A 16,679-nucleotide genomic window follows, 5' to 3' on the forward strand; every position below is an offset into this window, starting at 1 on the left:
TTTCCTTTCTCATATACTACTGGGTACTGTTCTACCTCAAGAAGTTCCTCTGCTGGCCCAGCGTTCGATTCTCCGACCGGCCAATGAAGAATTAGAGGAATTTATTTCTGGTGATAGAAATTCATTTCTCGCTGTAATGTGGTTCAGATTCCTTTAGGTCCCGTTGCTAGGTAACCAATTCGTTCTTAGCCCGGTAAAATAAATCTAATCCTTCGAGCCAGCCCTCTCTAGGAGAGCTGCTAATCAGCTCAGTGGTCTGGTTAAACTAAGGTATACTTGACTTCTTTTTCTGCCTCAAGAACTTTAGTTTTCCATTTGGACATAATCATTAGACATACTTAATTATAATTTTTGGCTGTGACAGCTAATCTTGTTGAAATAAACTTCCTCAAGTTCAAGTTAGCTAATAAACTTTCATGTTTTTAATGTGGACTGCATTCAAAGTTCACACAAAATTATATGTTATACTGGACCACCCATGACCCAACTGAAAATTTGGGGAGGGAAGGGGAAGGAGGGAGGGGAGGGGAGGGGAGGGAGGGAGGGGAGGGGATGGGTAAAAGGGAGGAGGGTAGGGGATGGGTAAAAGGGAGGGGAGGGGAAGGGAAAGAAAGGGGAAGGGGGAAGGGGAGGGGAGGGGGGAAGGGAGAAGGGGAGGGGAAAAGGGGAGGGATGGAGAGGGGAGGGGGGAGGGGAGGGGAGGGGAGGGGAAGGGAAGGGAAGAGGAAGGAGAAGGGGAGGGAGAGGGGAAGGGGAAGGGGAGGGGGAAGGAGAAGTCTATGGGCACACCAACCCCATCTAACTTTCGGTGTGTAAACAACAAACGTTTCAGAGTTTTAGTATTATATACAGTAAGATTAGCCTATCAAGTATGTTACACAATTCTTCGTTTCTATCATCAAACTCTTCAACCCAACTACTTGCTTAACGTTGTCAAATCCCTTACAGCTGCCCTACTGGAGTATTCTATCATTTATACACACGTTTACAAGGATATCGTATTTACATAGACACACAAGCTCATGATGCATAACTGGTACGTAGAAACTGCTGAATTTGCGAGGCAAGCACGGTAATTTGTCTACGAGACATTCATCTGCTGCTCAACGCGGATCTCTTCAAAACTCTTGTCTTTATATGCCTTCATTAAACTTATAACTTGAAAATGCACACCAACGATATGTTTTGCACCATTCTCAATTAAAAAGTCAAAACCTTTAGCTGGTTTATACTTTGGGAACACACTGCTTTTGAGTGAATTAGGAACCACTAACGTTTGTGGTGATGAATCCTGCCGACTGAGTCGTTGCCTGGGTCTTCTCCCTTTAGTGGCGACACCTTTAAAAGTCCTGTTGATGAGAAACGAATCTAGTCCCAGAGCAACGCCATCAGATATGTAACGCTCAACGCGCAACTCTTCTAAGCTTTTATCTGCGTACTCTTTCATAGCAGTTATAACTTGTAGGCGGCCTTCATATTCCACATGTGCAACTGGAGTGTACTTTGCATGCGAAGTTCCACTGCTGCTGTTGGAAGGGAAAGGTTCACTTTCGGGTTTATAAGATTCACTCGCAGATTCTGGTGGTTCGTCGTGTTGTAGAACATTTAACCACTTGTCTGATTCATAGTTGCCAAGTTTCTTTTTCTGGAAGTTGAAACTGAACCCCAGTGGAGATTTATAAGAAGGAGATGGACCTTCCCGAATGGCATATCTGCAATCAGAGTAATGCTCAAAACGAAGTTCTTCAAAACTCTTCCCATCACGTTCGTCCTCTTCAGCCAAGCACAGGCTCTGCATAGGGGCATCGGTCGACTCCCCGTTCGAAATGACGCTGTCCTCCACTATGACTGGCGTATACTTGACTAGTCGCTCGTTTGTCATTCTGTTTAAAGCATTTCCTGGTTCTCCTTGACCCAAAATATCGGGTCCAGGTCTCCTGCTGTTTGGAAAAAAAAAATAACAAAAAGAACTCTTAGTAATTTTTATTTTGATATCATTAAAGTTACAACATGAAATGTTTTGTTGATATATAAACAGATAATTTTAATATAATAAAAATTATTACAGCATCCACGCAGCAAAAGGGGGAATTTTCATTTCAACATCATTAAGTTAGAACACGAAATGTCTAAGGTCTGTTGATACGTAAACACCAATCATTTTACTATAATAAAAATGATTACAACTTCCTTGCGGCAAAAGGGGGGACTTGAGCTAAAGAAATACAGAATGGTCGCGTTTTTGAAAATACAATATAATTAAAACAGATATCTCAACACAGGCTTTCAAGACCACAAAGCTAGATGTGAATTTATGCAAATAGTAAACCAACTACTTAGGAACTAATTCTTTCTACTTCTAATTTATGTATATGTTACATGAGCTTCGGCTCTTAAAATTGGAAGTGGTACAGACCTTTTCATGTTTTTAAGAATTCCACCAAATTCTGACATAAGGGTGCAACAGTGAGTTTCAAAAAGGCGTTTTAATAATTTCTAGGTAATTTGCGTCAACTGTTTCCTAATTCAGGCCAGCATTCTTACGAGAGCTTCCCACAAAGATCTATGAAATAAACTGTAGAATGTTTTAGTGGTTCAAAAGCATGTAAAGTAGTCATCCAATTTTTTTTTGTCACATAAATTGCATTCATATTTACTTTCTCATACGCATCTACCCAACTCCTATTGATAATTTTAATGATATCTTTTAAAAAAAGATACATATTAGGAATGGGGTAAAACTACAAAACAAAACATATTTCTCATTTATTTAAGGGACCTGGAGAAATTATTTTTTATTACAATGTCTCATAACATAAAGGAGTATTATCTGATTCAATGACAAATGGAACTCAACCAGGATGGGAGGAGCTGGACAGGAGAGAACTCAACATATAGGAAGCGAGAGAGTCAGTGCAACATAAAGGCGAAAGGCACAGTGTACGTAGAACTGAACTGAATAAAGAGTTTAGGCCAAAGGCCAAGCACTGGGACCTATGAAGTCATTCAGCGCTGTAACGGAAATTGGCAGGAAAAAGGTTTGAAAGGTGTAACAGGAGGAAAACCTCGCAGTTGCACTATGAATCAATTGTTAGGAGAGGGTGGAAAGTAAGATGGAAGACAGAGAATATGAAAGGAGATACAGTAAAAGGAACGACAGGGGTTGCAGCTAGGGCCCGAAGGCACGCTGCAAAGAACCTTAAGTAATGCCTACAGGGCACCACAAGAGGTGCACTGACGGCACTACCACCCTACGGGGAAACACAGTGTAAGCAGAAGGGGCTAATGTGATCTTGGGGAGTCTTGTGTGTAAGTGTATGGAGAAGTAGGTCGGTGGATGTTTTCTACAAGGTTACTCATCCACGATTCAGAGTTTAGGTATGAATGTGGCTGTATTCATTATCCTTTATTTTCCCGAGAAGCAAATGCTGAAAGGAAATATGTGTGGCGTATGCCTTTGTGTTTGGTGCGTAAGTAGAAATGTAGAAAAGTATCCCAGACTATGGTGCGTTAAACCGATAAAATTATAATGAACTAAAACTGTTATTTACCTGTCCTTTTTTTCCATCTCATCTTCAATACGCTGTCTGATAGTCGACTGCACCTGGCTGACTTCCTTTTTGGCATCGGAAACGATGGATGACAGCTTGGCAAACTGAACCTCCATTTTCAAATTTTCCAAAGAAGAAACTAAGTCACTTATTTCCTGAATTTTCCCCTTCGCTTCGAGTTCGCGTTCAGGGACGTTTGACAAAGAAATTGGCGCTCCGTGGACCTGTGATACTGGCCTTTGATTCATTAACTCCGTCATTTGTGACTGAATCTCTCTCAACATCACTATTTTTTCATCTATCAGTTTTACGTCCTTTTGTTTCCAGTCATCTGCAGAATCATTTTCACCAGGTGTTTTGCTTTCTGAGAGAGCAGAACATGGTTGGGCTTCACGAAAGGCATCAGTTAAACAACAGCCGTCCGGGGTCACTTCGGTCTCGCCCAGAGAATGGAGAGTTTCATCAGCATCTGATAAGTCCGTTGACCTATCAGAAGTGCTCTGTGTAGCTTCTGTGCCGTCATGCAAGCGGCACGACTCTCTTTTATCCTCAGTATCCAGTGTGGGTGGATAAACCTGGAAACTCTCCTCATCAACAGGCAATTCCTTGGAAGAAGCATCCGGACTTGAAATATTAAGGTCTCTATATTCAGACTCTTCCGAGATTCCAGATGTAACCGAACTTAGATCTGTCGTGTCCTTCACGTCCTCCTTAACCCCAAATTTACTGTCGCCTGCACCTTGTTCTAAACTCTTTTCAGGGCATTCTGAAGAAGAGGAAACACATGGCTGCTGGATCAGACACTTAGAACATGGTTCCTCTTCAAAGAGAATTTCATCCATACACGCTGAGCACAGGGTGTGACCACAGGAGAGCCTCCAAGGAGTGTGGTCACTGTCATACTTTTGAGAGCAGATGCTACACACTCTTCCTTCTGGCTTCATGATTTTTTCCTGCAAATATATGGCGTGATGTTACTCATACGCTTTCACAAGGAAATATAAGATCTTTAGGAGACTGGATTTAATTTTGGATCTCAAGAGGTAGCAGGGTGGCTCAATAGACAATATTATGATGGGCCTTCTTGCATTGAAATGTCTGTATACAGGAATAATTGTTTTATTAAGTATAATTTTCCATAATTCCAACGATACACTTGCCATAACTAAGTTGACACACATGTGTATACAATGATATCAATTTAATCCTTAAATAAGGTCAAACATATGTATATATAAATTATTAATTCACAGTAAAATCACTATGTGGATGGTGGGAGTGTGGATAAAATGAAACACTATTAAACTATGACAAGTAAAGAAATTTAATTCTTTTTTCTGTTCAATAAAACATATACCTCAGTTAAACCAAGATGGACAAGCAAGATATCTTCTAATGATGGTATAAATCACAATTAACAGCGTTCAATAAACAATTTAATTCATTAAACAATTTAATCCAGCGGCTAAAGATCTCCAATGGGTCAACACTATTTCTTAACAGTACGAAAAACAAATATCAAAAAGAATGAGACATTAATGCAGGTGGTGAATTTTCCAAGTGCAGTGAAAAGAAAGCTAAAAGTCGAAGAAGACAAAGATTACTGCCTAACTTTCAGAACTAACAAACACTGCGTTACATAAACAAAACTTATTAGGTCGAGAGATCATGATGTGAGATCTGTTAATGAATGTAATCTGGGGACCAGTAGAGCTTTACCTTATGTGCTACTCCAGCTACTAATCATTATTAAATTTCCCTTAAATTTTTCAACCAAAGCTTTTTTTTTTTTTTTTTTACTAAAAGCTCAAATAACAACAACAAGAGTTGAATCATCTGCATGCCATCTTACGCCAAATAACAACGAAGGGCTCTAGGGACTAGTCAGTGAATCACTGGTCTTGGTGGTGCAGCATTCAGCCTATATATACTCCCTACAAGTCCGTCAGGGTCAAGAAAATGGATATAGGGCTGGGAATCTCACACCGATAGATCTATTGAGATATTAAAAGGCAGTAAACCCCTGCCACCAACCTCTCAAACGTGAAAAAATCCATGGGGAAAATGTTGGTGAATATATGCAAATACTTATATATAATATAATATGTAATAATACATATGTATATATCTATGTTATACAATATATATATATATATATATATATATATATATATATATATATATATATATATATACATACATACACTTGTTAAAATGAGGCAGGTTCTACCGAATTTGGAAATAAAGAGGAAGGAGAGAATTCAAAATATTGGATAGATACATAGATAGAATATACAATTTACTCCGAAGGCCAAGCGCTGGGACCTATGAGGTCATTCAGTGCTGAGAGGAAAATTAAGAGTACGAGATTCTAAAGGTCTATCAGGAGGAAAACCTCGCAGCTGCACTGAGAAGCAATTGTTAGAAAAGGGTGGAAAGTAGGTGGAAAGTAAGATGGAGGAAAGAATATGAATGGCGGTACAGTAAAAGGACTGAAAGGGGTTGCAGCTAGGGGCCAAAGTGACAGTTCAGAAGTAGCCTAATGTCTGCAGTGCACCACAAAAGGTGCACTGACGGCACTAACCCCCTACGGAGCCCTGTATTGGTCTTGAACAATATGAAATACTCATCAAATCAGTTGACTACTGAGTTCACAACTTCCACACAATATTTACTGACTTTACACCCCGGCTTTATTTTGTACATCAACTGTACTCTACACGGGGCGTGGTTATACTTTTCCTAAAATGTCAAATATTCTTTCAAGAAAAATCTACAGAAAAAAAAGCACATTTTTCATTTAAAAGTGCTTAGTCTAAGTAGCCTACTGCATATTTCTCCACTAATAACTTGCTGTAAGTCGGACATCACGGCAGTTATTCCGTGCACATACGTACAGAAGAAGCAAGCATGAGAAAAAATCATGACACCCTGTAATACAAACTGTTTTCCTAAAACACTCTGACGACGAATCTTAGATGACTTCTGAAAGGGGAAATAAAATTAATACTTACATCATAAAATTTAGCTCTGACAAAACATTCTCCATTTTTATACTCGTATAGCCTATTTGAATGAAAGGTGGATAGGAAAGCACTTCACCAATATTGTGCCAATTTGACATGGATGGTCTAAACCCTGAATGTAAGAATATGAGTTGCCACTGATGAAGGGCACCATACAATGACACTACTTTCAATGTATGGTGAAGGTAAGAGAATGTTAGCTAACACATAAGTAAGTCAACATGAATTGTTTGTAATGCTAAAATTTTGGAATGAAATGTTGGTTAAAAAAAGAATGTCAATTACTACCTATGAGGGGCAGCATAAACTTTATTACAAATGTTTAGTGCATGACAGACTAAGAAACAGTCTAGTTCTAATATCATGAAAAGCACCATAATATGAAAAAAGCTCAAACTTTTCATGTTAGGTAACTTTAAAAAATGATTGCTGCAATTTTCAGACAACATTAACATTCTTCAAACATTTTTAATGGAGGTAGATTAAAAACACATTAACTACATCTTCATACACGAAAGGCGACAGAGAATAATAACGTGAAACCATTTTCTTTGTCGAAGACTGAGTAAGAAGCACATTCACATTCCTGGCATCAGGTAAAATTCAAAACAGGAACGTGGTAGGTTTCCAAAAAGAATACGTTACAGTTATGCACGACATGCAAGAAAAAGTCGCGCTTCATTCCAGATCAACGTTCACGAATTTTGGCTCTGCCTGTTGAGAATTCTGGGGAACATTTATCTTACAATACCCGGGGACGTCCATTCTGCCCATTCGGTCGGCCCAAAACGGGCTTAAACAAAATCTGACGAGTCTGAACTTCAAGGCAAAGAGACCCCTCTAACCTACATTAAAAGGATCAAAGGCTGGAATAATCTGTTTTAATGGGCACCCCTTGAAGGACTCATTATCTCGTTCCAGCTGAGTATTGTGACAGTTTGGATAAACCCGGGACTACAGAGAAAACTACCTCCTCCTCCTCCTCCTCCTCCTCCTCCTCCTCCTCCTCCTCCTCCTCCCTCCTCCTCCTCCTCCTCCTCCTCCTCCTCCTCCTCCTCCTCCTCCTCCCTCCTCCTCCTCCTCCTCCTCCTCCTCCTCCTCCTCCTCCTCCTCCTCCTCCTCCTCCTCCTCCTCCTCCTCTCTGCTGTGTCTGTTAAGGCCTCAAAGCAGAAGGACCTTCGGCACTTCATAAAGTTATGTTGGGATTTTCATTTCATTTCTGCCTTCACTAGAGGAAGATTGCAAAAAGAAGCAGCGAAATTCCAGGATTTATGGATGGATGTTCGAGGGAACGGCAGGAGCCTAATTGAGAGAGTGAAGAGAACTACATACAAAGCTTTTGAAAAGGAATTGGAGAGACATGTTATAGTTTTATGAAATGATAATTCAGAGAAATGGTACATTTCTAAACTTCATTACAGATTAACATTGGACAGTAACACTTTTCTAAAACGTAGGAGGCAGAAATGGAAGGTTTGTGAATTGACAGAGACGACAAATAATATGAATTTAAACAGCAAGAAGAGGGGAATTGTACATTTTATTAAACGTCAGTTAAAAGATATTGAAGATTTATCGGAAACGATATAAAGATAAATGACAGATTTAAACGATATAAAGATAAATGACAAGTTCCAGTGACAGACTTTATAAAAAGTGAATGAGTTTATGTTAAGGTATAAAATTGAAAACGAACATGAGAAAAGAGTGAGAGAAACTGTACGTGACTTTACGAAATATTAATAAAGAAAATAATGATTAACCCTCCGAATGAAATCTGAACACATTTAAAACTTCGTACAGTAAAGAAAACAAATGTAACATTTTAAAACAAAACTCGATGAACACTTCACCATTCACTGTACGGCTTTATCAAAGAAAGGCTTCATGAAAATATGGCAAAAATAGGATCTGCAAGATGGATTCTAATACCACGAACCATTTAGGCTAATCGGCATTGCATTTGAATAAGATCTGCTTGAAAGAGTTTCGACCGTAATGAAATAAATGAAATTATGAATGAAATCTCACAGGCTTTTTCCTACTAGACTAGTTATGACATCATATTTTCAAGTTGATTACCTGAGATTTGTTACTGCTGGACTTATATGGAATTGGCATTTGAGATTTAGGCGTGACGTCAAGCGCTGGGACCTACGAGGTCGTTCAGCGCTGAAAGGAAAATTGAGAGTAAAATGTTACGAAGGTGTAACAAGAGGAAAAACTCAAAGTAGTTGCACTGTGACACAATTGTTAGGGAGGGTGGAAAGTAAGATGGAAGAAGAGAATCTGAATGGAGGTACAGTAAAAGGAATGAAAGGGGTTGCAGCTAGGAGCTGAAGGGACGCTGCAAAGAACCGTAAGTAATGCTTAAGGAATTGGACTTATAAGGGTGTCAATCATTCTGACTATTTATATTATAATTAGGCGAACTTTTTTCACTGTACCTCTTATACCTGACAAATTTTGATTAGGATCTGCTTTGACTATTATGTCTGGCTATATATTACACATTGTAACTCAGTTTGATAATAACTGAGTAGCCTAATCGGATGCTGAATAATAATAATAATAATAATAATAATAATAATAATAATAATAATAATAATAATAATAATAATAATAATAATAATAATAATAATAATAATAATATTATTATTATTATTATTATTATTATTAAAACTGCAGTTATTCATCATTTTGGAAGAGGCCATTAACTCACTAAAGAAGCTTCCAAGGTATAAAATAACCACATGTGAAAAGAGAAAGCAGAGGGATGAACAAATAACAACAAACAACAATTTGGTTTGTTTGATGATTGGAGGGTGGATGATCAACATACCAATTCGCAGCCCTCTACCCTCAGTAGTTTTTAAGATCTGAGGGCAGACAGAAAAATGCGGACGGACAGACAAAAAGCCATCTCGACAGTTTTCTTTTACAGAAAAAAAAAAAAAAAAAAAAAAAAATTCAGTGTGCGAACAAGTAATTCATAAAAAGGAAATTCATTGTACGACGCGTGGGGAAAAAAGGGGGGAACGAAAATTAAAAGACACAATTCTAAACGTCAGGGGGGTATAATTTGCGTAAAAGCATCGAGAGCCATTGGGCTGGGAGACAGATAACGTGTTTGTGTGCATCAAACACAAGGAAATAAAAAAATACAAAAAAAAAGGCTTTCCAATATCTGTGTTTAGTTCGGTGTGGGAAAAATATTAACGAAAGCTGATGGGGATGGAGAGTGTATCGGAAAATGACTTTAAAGAATATCATATATTTTGTGAATAACCTCTCAAAAATAGTAGTGACATTGCAAATAGTCTTCGGAAAATACCAATGACACTGCAAATAGTCTTCGGAAAATACTAGTGACATAGCAAATAGTTTTCGGAAAATACCAATGACATTGCAAATAGTCTTCGGAAAATACCAGTGACATTGCAAATAGTCTTCGGAAAATACCAGTGAAAAAACACTACATTGCAAATGTCTTCACAGTGACATTAGCTTCGGAAAATACCAGTGACTAGCAAACACTCTTCGGAAAACAGCAGTGACATTGCAAATAGTCTTCAGAAAATAGCAGTGACATTGCAAATAGTCTTCGGAAAATAGCAGTGACATTGCAAATAGTCTTCGGAAAATAACAATGACATTGCAAATAGTCTTCGGAAAATAGCAGTGACATTGCAAATAGTCTTCGGAAAATACCAATGACATTGCAAATAGTCTTCGAAAATAGCAGTGACATTGCAAATAGTCTTCGGAAAATACCAGTGACATAGCAAACACTCTTCGGAAAACAGCAGTGACATTGCAAATAGTCTTCAGAAAATAGCAGTGACATTGCAAATAGTCTTCGGAAAATACCAGTGACATAGCAAACACTCTTCGGAAAACAGCAGTGACATTGCAAATAGTCTTCAGAAAATAGCAGTGACATTGCAAATAGTCTTCGGAAAATAGCAGTGACATTGCAAATAGTCTTCGGAAAATAACAATGACAGTCTTCGAAAATAGCATTTGCAAATAGTCTTCGGAAAATAGCAGTGACATTGCAAACAGTCTTCTGAAAATAGCAGTGACATTGACATTGCAAACAGTCTTCGGAAAACAGCAGTGACATTGCAAACAGTTTTCGGAAAATGGCAGTGACACTGCAAAAAGTCTTCGGAAAACAGCAGTGACATTGCAAACTGTCTTCTGAAAATAGCAGTGACATTGACATTGCAAACAGTCTTCGGAAAACAGCAGTGACATTGCAAACAGTTTTCGGAAAATAGCAGTGACACTGCAAAAAGTCTTATGAAAACAGCAGTGACATTGCAAACAGTCTTCGGAAAATAGCAGTGACATTGCAAATAGTCTTCGGAAAATAGCAATGACATTGCAAATAGTCTTCGGAAAATAGCAGTGACATTGCAGTCTTCGGAAAACAGCAGTGACATTGCAAACAGTCTTCGGAAAATAGCAGTGACATTGACATTGCAAAGTCTTCGGAAAACAGCAGTGACATTGCAAACAGTTTTCGGAAAATAGCAGTGACACTGCAAAAAGTCTTCGGAAAACAGCAGTCACATTGCAAACTGTCTTCTGAAAATAGCAGTGACATTGACATTGCAAACAGTCTTCGGAAAACAGCAGTGACATTGCAAACAGTTTTCGGAAAATAGCAGTGACACTGCAAAAAGTCTTCGGAAAACATTAGTGACACTGCAAACTGTCTTCTGAAAATAGCAGTGACATTGACATTGCAAACAGTCTTCGGAAAACAGCAGTGACATTGCAAACAGTTTTCGGAAAATAGCAGTGACACTGCAAAAAGTCTTAGGAAAACAGCAGTGACACTGCAAACTGTCTTCTGAAAATAGCAGTGACATTGCAAACAGTCTTCGGAAAACAGCAGTGACATTGCAAACAGTTATCGGAAAATAGCAGTGACACTGCAAAAAGTCTTATGAAAACAGCAGTGACATTGCAAACAGTCTTCTGAAAATAGCAGTGACATTGACATTGCAAACAGTCTTCGGAAAACAGCAGTGACATTGCAAACAGTCTCCTGAAAATAGCAATGACATTGCAAATAGTCTTCGGAGAACAGCAGTGAAACAGTCTTCGGAAAATAGCGGTGACATTGCAAATAGTCTTTGGAAAATAGCAATGACATTGCGAATAGTCTCCGGAAAATATCACATTGCAAATAGTCTTCGGAAAACAGCAGCGATATTGCAAATAATCCCCAGAATTATAGCATGACAAACGCACTAAAAATAGTTTATTGAAAAATAGCAATGCCACTACAAATAATCTTCCTAAAAATAGCATACACACTGCAAATAGTCCTCTGAAAAATAACAATGACACTGCAAATAGTCTTCGAAAAATAGCAATGGCATTAAAAATAGTCTTCAGAAAATACCAATGACATTGCAAATAGTCTTCACAAAAATAGCACAGACATTGCAAATACTCTTCCGAAAAATAGCAATGACATTGAGAACAGTCATCTCATAAATAGCATAGACATTGCAAACTGTTTTCCGAAAAACAGCAATGACATTGTAAATTGTAAATAGTCATCCAAATATAGTGACATTGCAAATAGTCTTCCAGAAAACAGCAGTGATATTGTAAATAGTCATCCCAAAAATAGTGATGACATTGCAAATAACCTTCCCAAAAAAGCATTGACACTGTAAATGGTCGTCCAAAAATAGTGATGACACTGTAAATAGTCTTCCCAAAAATAACGTAGACATTGCATGTGGTCTTCCTAAGAGTAGCATAGACACTGGAAATGGGCTCCCCCAAAAAGAGCAATAACATTGCAAACAGTCATTGAAAAATAGTGATGACATTGCAAATAACCTTCCTAAAAGTAGCAATGCCACTGCAAATAGTCTTCCGCCATAATAGACTAACATTAAAGGAAAACATCACATTACATAATGCAAATATCGCTCCGGCAGACAGATATGGACCTGTCTGTGAAATGAAATTAACATACCAACTAATGAACACCTATTTGGTATAACATACAAGCATAGCTTTTACTGATAAGAGAGGGAGTTTCTGTGCAATTAGAGAGAGAGAGAGAGAGAGAGAGAGAGAGAGAGAGAGAGAGAGAGAGAGAGAGAGAGATTGTGTGTTTGTGCTCACCTCCCGAACTCCCATCGTCCCATAAACTCCCGGGGACGAGAGAGACAATTCCATAATAACGTCGAAATTGTTTCCTGGCGAGGTCCAAGTTTTAATAGAAGTGTCCAACTTGGGTCTCCCTGTCCGGGAGGTCGCTGGTGCCCCTTTTTGGGACTCTCTCTCTCTCTCTCTCTCTCTCTCTCTCTCTCTCTCTCTCTCTCTCGTCCGGGGAAGCAGAAGTTATGACCCAGCCTTTGCTGCTCTCAAGTTCATAAGGAAGAAGTTGATTCACTCTTGGGGTAATAATAATAATAATAATAATAATAATAATAATAATAATAATAATAATAATAATAATAATAATACAACATACAAAAAGGCAAAGTAACAAGGATTGAAGAGACAAAGCTGTCAGGCGGGAATAGCATCAAACACATAGATGAGACAGGATACAAATACCTGGGAATAACAGAAGGAGAGGATATAAAACACCAAGAGATGAAGGACACGATAAGGAAAGAATATGAGCAGAGACTTAAGGCGATACTCAAGTCAAAACTCAACGCCGGAAACATGACGAAAGCCATAAACACATGGGCAGTACCAGTAATCAGATACAGCGCAGGAGTAGTGGAGTGGACGAAGGCTGAACTCCGCAACATAGACCAGAAAACTAGAAAACACATGACAATACACAAAGCACTACACTCAAGAGCAAATACAGACAAACTATACATAACACGAAAGGAAAGGGGGAGAGGGCTACTAAGCATAGAGGACTGCGTCAACATCGAGAACAGAGCACTGGGGCAATGTCTGAAACAAGATCTGAAAACCAGTGAAGAGAGTGGCTAAGGAGTGCATGGGAAGAAGGACTGATAAAGGTACACGAAGATCCAGAAATATACATAGACAGGAGAATGAAAAACAGAGCAGAGGAATGGCACAACAAGCCAATGCACGGACAGTACATGAGACAGACAAAAGAACTGGCCAACGATGAAACATGGCAATGGCTACAGAGGAGAGAACTCAAGAGGGAAACAGAAGGAATGCTAACAGCGGCACAAGATCAGGCCCTAAGAACCAGATATGTCCAAAGAACAATAGATGGAAATAACATCTCACCCATATGCAGGAAGTGCCATATGAAAGACGAGACCATAAACCACATAGCAAGCGAATGTCCGGCTCTCACGCGGAACCAGTACAAAAAGAGGCATGATTCAATAGCAAAAGCCCTCCACTGGAGCCTGTGTAAGAAACACCAGCTAGATTGCAGTAACAAGTGGCATGAACACCAACCTGAGGGAGTGACAGAAAGCGATCAGGCAAAGATCCTCTGGGACTATGGTATCGGAACAGATAGGGTGATACGTGCCAGTAGACCAGCCGTGACGCTGATTGACAAAATCAAGAAGACCAGACGTGACGCTGATTGACAAAATCAAGAACAAAGAAAAAATTTGTAAGTATCAAGACATGAAAATCGAAATAAGAAGGATATGGAATATGCCAGTGGAAATTGTACCCATAATCATAGGAACACCAGGCACGATCCCAAGATCCCTGAAAAGGAATCTGGAAAAACTAGATACCGAAGTAGCTTCAGGACTCATGCAGAAGAGTGTGCTACTAGAAACAGCGCGCGTAGTGAGAAAAGTGATGGACTCCTAAGGAAGCAGGATGCAACCCGGGGCTCCACACTATAAAAACCACCCAGTCGAGTAGGATGACTGTGATAGACCAAAAAAAAAAAAAAAAAAAAAGAAAATAAAAAAATAAATAAATAATAAAATAAAAAAAACATAATAATAATAATAATAATAATAATAATAATAATAATAATAATAATAATAATAATAATAATAATAATAATAATAATAACATATGATGGGAGTAGACCCTCTTTCAGACACGTCTTGTTAAAGAACATGGGAGCATCAGTCGAATTGATTTTATTTATGACCTTTTCAATTCGTCCTATTATTTTCTTCTCATCAGGGCCGATATTTGCTAAATAACTGGCCGATGTTCATAGTTCTATGAACATCGGCCAGTTATTAGCAAATATCAGCCCTGATGCGAAGAAAATAACAAAAAGAACTGAAAAGACCATATATAAAATCAATTCGACTGATGCTGCCATTCACTTTAACAAGAAATAATAATAATAATAATAATAATAATAATAATAATAATAATAATAATAATAATTTTTCTACAGAGAGAGCAACTGATAACAACTAATCTTGTACCTCTTAAGCTACAATGAACACAAATTACATATTTTTAGGACAAGAAAAAAATATGCATAAAGAGAATCCTTGCTTGCAAGGGAGATATGGACCTATGACCTTTCATGTTCACGAGTTAAAATAAACGTATAAAAAACTCATTATGCGAAACAGAATGGAAATAATTTCAATCCTAACAAAAGATATACTTTTTTATATTCGGAAAAAGAGGCTTAGGATTTTGAAAATGAGAGGAACGATGCATATTTCTGGACACGCAAAGAGCGCAAAATGTTTTCCTGGAATGCAGCTACAGGTCACTGATCTATAAACTCATATACCTAATGTCTGTGTGGGATGGGATGGAATATAAAATTTTAGGCCAAAGGCCAAGCGCTGGGACTTATGAGGTCATTCAACGCTGAAAGGGAAACTGGGAGTAAGAAGGCTAGCAAGGTGTAACAGGAGGAAAACCTCGCAGTAGCACTATGAAACAATATGGTTAGGATAGGGTGGAAAGTAAGATGGACGAAAGAGAATATGAATGGAGGTACACTAAAAAGGAATGAAAGGGGTTGCAGCTAGTGGCCGAAGGGACGCTGCAGAGAACCTTAAGTAATGCTTACAGTGAACCGCATGAGGTGCCCTTACGGCATCATTCCCCTACGGAGACTATGTTTATGTGATAGGAGGTGCAAAAACAGATTTCTTTATTTACATGGAAACCAACTAGCCTATGCTAAGCTATGACAAACCGAGGAATTCTCAGATTCATAAGAAATAAACTGGTACACTTTGAGTGAAAAAAGTTCATTAGCTCTTTTTCAAAAAGAGTAACAAACAATGGCTGATCTACAAATTTACAAATTCATAAGAAAGCAAGTGGCGAAAGTTATGGATAAAAAAAAAAAAATAAACTGAACAATTTTGCTTAAAGAGTGGGCAACTGGCCATTACGATTTGACAATCTCTCAATTTTATCAGGAAGTAAATGATACAGTTTCTCGGTCATCATAAAGTTGAATAAGAATTCCACTTCAGGGAAAAGATCTGAAAATGACTTATCTCAGAGAGAGAGAGAGAGAGAGAGAGAGAGAGAGAGAGAGAGAGAGAGAGAGAGAGAGAGAGAGAGAGAGAGAATTGACGCTTGTTGACCTTCCACATCTCAAATTCACACGGCAAAAAATGACTAACATTTTTTAAATGAAACATATTAACATGATATATATAGCCTTTATCTTTAAAACTATACACATTTTCCAAATGTTACATATTTCAAAATGATAGATAGAATCTTTAAAAGGACATATATTTAAAAAAAAATGAAAATTTTTTCCTGTCGGGTAAAAAAAAAAAAAAAAACAGAAAGGTTGAAATACATCAAAATACAGCAATTCCTTGATGTTTAATCTTTCAATCGGAACGAAACGGAAAATGATACCTTTTTCTGGGGGGAAAATAAAAAACTATTTTACAGCAGAGTATCTGAATATCACTAAAATCACCCTCTCAGTTAACAAAGGTCCAAATATAAAACATCGCATACTGCTGGGTGAAATGTTGAATATTTTCCTTACAAAAACAAATGTAAGGAAAGTAAATAATTTTTCAACGGGGAAATTACTTTCTAGACAATACACTATAAAATTATGTCAATTGCATGAACACTGACATTACTTGAAAAGGGTGAAAAAGTTATTTTCTTGCATGAGAATAATTAATTATCA

The 16,679-nt window shown here is 38.0% G+C and overlaps 1 protein-coding gene across 1 annotated transcript in view; it reads right to left on the reverse strand.

Moving 5' to 3' along the window:
* Positions 1–215: 215 nt before the first annotated feature.
* Positions 216–16,679, reverse strand: part of LOC136834761 (uncharacterized) — a 21,972-nt gene continuing 5,508 nt past the window's right edge. The window contains exons 2-3 of the mRNA XM_067097372.1: positions 3,552–4,504; positions 216–1,940 (exon numbers count right to left, since the gene is read on the reverse strand). Of these exons, the coding sequence (XP_066953473.1) occupies positions 1,082–1,940; positions 3,552–4,495 (1,803 nt within the window). The 5' untranslated portion in view covers positions 4,496–4,504 and the 3' untranslated portion in view covers positions 216–1,081. The remainder of the gene's footprint in view (positions 1,941–3,551; positions 4,505–16,679) is intronic.

The sequence above is a fragment of the Macrobrachium rosenbergii genome, chromosome 54 (genome assembly GCF_040412425.1).
Source record: "Macrobrachium rosenbergii isolate ZJJX-2024 chromosome 54, ASM4041242v1, whole genome shotgun sequence".
NCBI classification, from domain to species: domain Eukaryota; kingdom Metazoa; phylum Arthropoda; class Malacostraca; order Decapoda; family Palaemonidae; genus Macrobrachium; species Macrobrachium rosenbergii.